At 34.7% G+C, this 6721-nt stretch overlaps 1 protein-coding gene across 1 annotated transcript in view; it reads left to right on the top strand.

Moving 5' to 3' along the window:
• LOC106937112 (ephrin type-A receptor 7-like) overlaps positions 1–6721 on the top strand; it is a gene marked incomplete at its 5' end in the record, with an annotated part of 30277 nt that overhangs the window by 6592 nt on the left and 16964 nt on the right. The window contains one exon of the mRNA XM_015018467.1: positions 1573–1741. Coding sequence (XP_014873953.1) covers positions 1573–1741 — 169 coding nt within the window. The remainder of the gene's footprint in view (positions 1–1572; positions 1742–6721) is intronic.

Here is a 6721-nt window from a genome sequence, read left to right as displayed (position 1 = left end):
TCAGTGGAGAGCACCGGAGCTGAGCCTTTTTTCATTCAGTGTCATCAAGAGAAAGAAAAAATGCAGAAAGAGACGACAAAGACAATAATTAAAATGAGGTCGATAGGTTTAATTTATCGTGCGATTAATTGATTTATCGTTTATGGTGACAGGCCTAGTTATTGCATAAATGAACATGTCAGTATCAACTGTGATTCAATTTATTGTTCGCCTCTACTTTTATAAAATACAAATACAAAAGACTGAAATTAATGATTGTTAAAATACGGCCAAAAACAAATTAAACTTTTAGCAAGGTAAATCTGGAAAATGTCAGTTCGTACAAACACTATTTCATAGACTTATGAACCACAATAATAGTTGAATAGAATTGGTTGCATGAAAATATTTAAATTTGTATTTTTATGGAAGGATCAGGGAGATTTTATACAAAACAAAATGTTCTGAGCATGCAGACCCAAACCTTTTTGTTGCAAAATGATATTCGTTTTGCAACAAAGAGTTTTTTAACACTGTATATTTTTATACTGCCTTACTGTCCCATCGGTTTATCAGCCTGGGTGGATGTGCTCACACATTGAAAGTTCATTAATACTGTTACAGGTTTGTGTTTATATGTTTAAGCTTTTTACTTTCTAATATCTTTATTATTTTAATTGGACTGCTTTTTACTGATACAATGTGTTAAAATGTGTTGATTAGACCAGAAGTTGTCTACGTCCGGCATTGTAACAGAAGGTTCCTGTTTTTATCTGAAAGTTGTTGTTTTTATTTACGCACTCACATGCACACACTACTTTCCACAAGAAGAAAAATCAATAGCTGATGCCCAGCACTGAACACATACGCTATGGAACTGACTTCAACGGGGAGCGTCCTTTAGGGCCTAGCTTAGTTTATGTACCTAAAAATCCTTAGTTAATTATGAAATAATAATAGTAAAGTAAAGTAACATTCTTTCTGGTTCTGCAGTAAGCAAAAAGAGTGATACTGAGCATGTGCTGAATCACTCCATTCACTCTAACTCAGCTGTATTTTTCACCTTTTGTAAAACATGCCACAGGGTATGTTGTTTCATTATGTTGATAATTTTTATAGTAGAACTTAAATCCTGTGAGCTTCTGTGAAAGTGGACTGTGAAAGCATTAAGGTTTTGGTAACTGCAACAAAACTAATGAGCTATTTCTAAGCAGGAGGAGAAAAGGAATGAACCTACATGAAAAGTCAAAGGAACTGCAATGGAAAAACAAAAAGTTTTAATTGCTTTAAAAAAAAGAATGAGTAGTCAAGCAGAGAAAATGATGCGTCTCTGATGGAATTAATGCTGTGGAAATATGCATTACACTAAATCTTCCAATATAATTGTCTGTCCCAACAGAAAGCCTCATTTGAATGTTAATCTGAGAATTCAGAATGTTGTCATCTCAAATATTTACCAAGAACAGTTAATTACATTTATCACCTCCATTTATCTGTGCTCGTTCAAAGCAAAGATCTCTAACTAACTTTTCAAAAACCTAGGCATACATTGAGAACAGTAACTGCTAACATATCCATATTTATCTTGTGCAGGACCAGAAGGACCGGATCTACTCCACAGTGAGGTCTAGATCCACCTCTGCTAAGGTGAACAACCTGAAGCCGAGCACAGCTTATGTGTTCCAGATCAGGGCTTTCACAGAGGCAGGATATGGAACCTTTGGACCCAGATTGGAGATAACAACCAAAGAAGAAGCCAGTGGTATGGTCTATTAGTATGTGTTATGTGTTATTTTTAGTGGTGGGACTCAATTAAAATTTTTCATCAAATTAATTGCAAAATTATTCCAAAACTACATAGAAACAAAATAAACATGCATAATTCAAAAATCCTTTTTGCTGCTAAATTGTTTTTAATCTGTTATTTAGGTCATTCAACCATCAGCATGGGGACGGAGAACTGGTTCTCAGTAGGTCAATTCCTTGAAATCGTTAAGCCCCCTGCTTAACAATTCCACTTGTCGGTTCCTGTAATGTGCGGCGTATTTGAGTGATTGTATTCTACATTTAGAAAATATCCAAGATGGCGTCACGGCAGAAACGCTCCAAAATATCCCCATATATCACAAAAAGGACGATTCTAGGGCCAGTTGCAACATGTTTGGAACAATAAACAATAAAAGGAGTAAATACCTCCAACATTCTCAAACAGTTGACCACACAGCATGGAGCTGATTTGAACAGATGTAAAGTATTTCATACGTTGCTTAGCAATGGCGGTGACTCTCCAGGGGAGAGATCTTCCAGCACAGCATCTCCTACGCGTCCTTGTTATTGTATTAATCTTAGCGTCATATTGTATGAATAATTTTCATCTAATATTAACATTTACAATCACATTCAATAAATTTAAATATAGTTTCAGATAAGGCTTGTTTGTTAGACTAAGAGCACATTTTTCATTAGAGCCACATTTTTGCATTAAGAATATTTTTGTTGGTCTGATATAATATTCTAATCTTAAATATAATGTTTTCATTAGCTTTAATCAAGAAGTCATCATCATTAAAATAAATAAAAGCTGTTAAACTTAGGTTATGAGCATTTTAAACACATTACACAGACTGCCTGTGTAATGTGTTTAAAATGCTCATTTGAAACAGAGATTCTTATTTTTTAAGTCAGCTTTATTTTGTTTTAAATCAAATACATCATAGTGCATATTTTGAATAAAAGAGTTTATCAATGCGAATTGATAAGGGAATCAATAAGGAATTAAATCAATACGCGAGATTAATAATGGAATCGGTATCAATAAATTCTTATCAATTTCCATCCCTACTTGCAACAAAAGTTCCAGCTCCGGACTTTTGTATGTAAAAGAAAAGCATTTTACTGTGTTAAAACTTTTAACATGTTAAAGTGTATGCAATTATTTAATCAAAATTAATTAAAGTCCCACTCTGAATTATTTTCTATCATTATTACACACAAAAGATTTGTTTGTTTTAATTTTGTGTCACCAATTTCCTGCTGGAAACATCTAATGAACTTATTTTCTTTGAAAGCTGATGAAGGGTTGGTTCTGCATGTGAACATTATATTAGCAAATCACTCTGGAGTGTAGTCTTTCTGTCTCAACTATGCACACAACTTGTGTGTTTCCAGCTTTGGCAGTAATAGCCTAGGAAAATAATTTACTTTGAAGCCAAGCAAACACAAATTGCTTTGACTTTATGCTGACAACAAGTTGCAGGAAAATCACTAAGCGCAAGGACAGGCTCCTGTAGTGTCAGGAGGATACAGCCATTTAAATCTAATCAGTTACATTAGCTGTGCCCTTCGTGTTTTGGGAGATCGTCAGCGGTTTTTATGTTGAGGATCAAAATGTCTTATATTATGAGATCTTTAATAAATAAAAATACAAATGAGGTTGGTTCTTTGAAATCTTCCACCAGCTTTTCTACTTCAATAAACAGAAGGTTTTCATCTGAGATGAACTGCGCCCCAATCGACTCTTTTGTATTATCGATATTTTCGAGGTTGTTAAACTTTGGGATTCTCATGATATAACATTTATTTCACAACATCATTTAAAACAAACAAAAAACATGAATTAATGTATTTTTTTATTTCATTTATTTACTATTTAAAATACCTTATGTTAACATAAACAAAATATTTGAATTCAATGGAGTAGTTTGAAGAAAAAAATATCAACAATGCATCATTCAGTGAAATTGTTGATGTGTGGTTTCCAGTTTATATTATGATCAAGAGTAACACCCAGGAATTTGACCTCTCTCACATGCTTAATCATAACTCCATCAGCATCAATCAGTACTTCTGTAGGAACCTCTTTATTCCAAAATATATGACTTAATTAGGTTTTTCAACATTCATTGATAGTTTATTTACATTCTATCATGTTTTAATATTGCTCAAATTATTTTTAATCACATCCAACACATTTGTCAAATTTTTACCAGATTAAAAAAAGTAGAGTCATCTGCAAAGAGAATACTTTGAAGTACTTTAACTAGATCACTGATATATAAAATAATTTTAAAAAATTGGTTCAATAACTGAACTCTGGAGTAATCCACAGTTTCTGAACGTTTATCTCTACAAACTGTGTTGTTTCTTTTACAACTTGATGATCTTATTGCTTTTATTTAAAACAATATTATTTCAGTTACCTCAGAAATAATATTCAAATAACATCCCATATTGATTGTTATAATGTCATAGCAATCCTCCATTTACTTATTTTTAATTTTGAAATAAAGTTCAGCTGAAATGGAGAATAAACATATAATAAATAAATAGTTTTCAAATGCTTTATAAGAACATCGTCCCTTTTTGACATCCTAATGTCAAATAATAATACAGCTGATGTTAGCTGGCTAATTAGCTACACTCTAAGAAATAATTCTGTAAATTTTCAGTCAAATACTGGCAGCTATAGACGCCAGAAGTTTACTGTAAATGCACAGTAGCTGTACTGTAACTAATCCTGACAGTAGATTACCGTCAATGCAAGTACGGTTTAGAAACCGTACTTGCATTGTAAACTTCGGGCAGCTGTAGCTGCCAGTAGTGTACCGTTTTTTGAAAGAACTGTAATCTACCGTTTTTCTGAAAGAACGATAAAAAAAAATACTGGTAGCTAGACGCCAGTTTTTTTTTGTTTGTTTTGTTTTCTTTACCGTTCTTTCAAAAAAAACGGTTAAAAAAAAAAAAAAGCTACCAGTATTTTACTCGAAATTTCCCTTTTCAATACTGTAATTACCTTTTAAAGTGGTTTACTGTAAGTAAATACAGTAACAACGCCAACAGGGTTTATTAGAAATAAGAGCGAGCTGCTATTCCTGAGGCTGCAGCTCGCACCTCTAACAAACCGTTACACTCAACTGATTAGCTTCACTGCTAACACACACTGAACTCTCCCCTCATCCAGTGTTCTGTCAGATCAGCATCGGTCCTGCAGGGTTTCCCCCAGTGTATTATAAGCCTGGTGGCCCGCCATGCTTTACTAGCCCCGCCGCCAGGCTAAGCGTTGCTTGTTTACGTTTCTAGGGGGAAAAAAATAGTTGTTTTTTTTTTATTATTTTTTCTAAAGCCGGGCTGCAAGCGTCACTTTGGCTCTTAGCATTTCACTAGCACAGCAGATTTATTCCTAAAGGATAGGTTTATAATAGATAGGTTTATAGTTTATACATTTAAAGCCGACAGCGCGGACCAATCACACAGCTGGCGCCTCTGCGCTTTGCCTCTGCGCTTTGCCTCGCGTGCTGCCGCTGCTTTACCGCAGCGCGGATCGCACGCACCTACTCTTGCGCAAACAGAAAGTTAATGCATTCATAAAAATTAATCAAACATGATGATCTTAACATGGAACTTACCTTGTTTTTTTGTTTGTTTGTTTTTTTAAATAGATCTTAATTGAGATACAGAATACATAACAGTATAAACACAGCATACATTGTGGTATAATGTCCGTCAGGGGGTTACAAACATTGAGACAATACATCACCATAAGATTATATAATACATTAAAGACAGAAGTAGAGGGCATGTTTTATTAGCTTTGGGTAACTTACCTTGTTATGATAAGCTCCAGAGAAGATGCCATACTGCCTAGGAAAAAAAAACTGTATTGTACAATTATTTTGCGGTAGTTTACTGCCAGTCGTCAGCCTTTATTGTGACAACAGAAGAAGATATCAAATTGACAATATCCTACCGTATTTTGGAATAACAGTATGTTACTGCTGGAATTCTGCTGTAAATGTACAGTCATTTCTAAGAGTGTAGGCTATCTGCAGTCAGCTGCTTCACAGCTGTTACCATGACTCTTCTATATAAACAGAGGCGGTCCTAGTTAGGACCCAGCTACTGTCGTGAAGTTTTTGAGATGGGATGGGGAGGTCCTTCATGGTTGTGGGTTTTGGTGTGATAATGTTTTATGTTATGGCTTCCAGGATTGGTACCGCAGTTACAAAATGATAAGTCTGTAGAAATAGAGGAAAATGCAGCGGCAATGAACACAATGTGTTGTTTGTCATCCAGTTTGCATCTGATGTGAGTGGAGTCTTTATCAGTTCTTTCCTCCAAGCATTTAAGTCTATTAGAAATGAAAGAAATTTACCACAATTTTGCTACACTAAAAAAAAAGTGGTCACACAATTATTTTGGGTGTACTACAATTTGGTACTGTTAACAGTCAGATAATCTAGTTGTAAGAGCGGGGGATGGAGGGGATTTTACAACTGAGGTCATGGGGAGATAATGGCCCCCATAATATGCCACCCTGGGTGGCTGTCCATAAAACAAAAGGTAACTTGTTCTTCAAACAGAGGGTTTAACGTCTGGTCAGTATATTGTAACTCTGAAAGAATGATTGAAAAACTAAAACAGAATTACTTATTCTTTAACTTAAGAAAATAGGTTATTTCAACAGTAACATTTTTTGCTTTGATTATGTCAGCCATCTCCTTCGTAATAGTCTTCCTGTAATGCTCTGAAAACAGGAGATCTTCTTCTTGTCTTCATTTCCTGGAAGCAGCTCTTTGAAGGTGTCCAGAAATGCTCAGAAATTACAGCTGTTCTTGCAATAGTTAATCATGGCGAAAGCCTTTTCATGAATTCAAACTTGGTGAATCTCTTCTGGACATTCTCATAGTGGGTGATGACTCAATCCACTGTGGTCACTTCAGAAAAGGAACAAAAACGAATAAAC

The sequence above is a fragment of the Poecilia latipinna genome, unplaced genomic scaffold, assembly GCF_001443285.1.
Source record: "Poecilia latipinna isolate Pla-1442-1.1 unplaced genomic scaffold, P_latipinna-1.0 Scaffold2277, whole genome shotgun sequence".
NCBI classification, from domain to species: domain Eukaryota; kingdom Metazoa; phylum Chordata; class Actinopteri; order Cyprinodontiformes; family Poeciliidae; genus Poecilia; species Poecilia latipinna.
The sequence above is the reverse complement of the archived record's forward strand: the minus strand, read 5'-3'. Positions and strand labels throughout refer to the sequence as shown.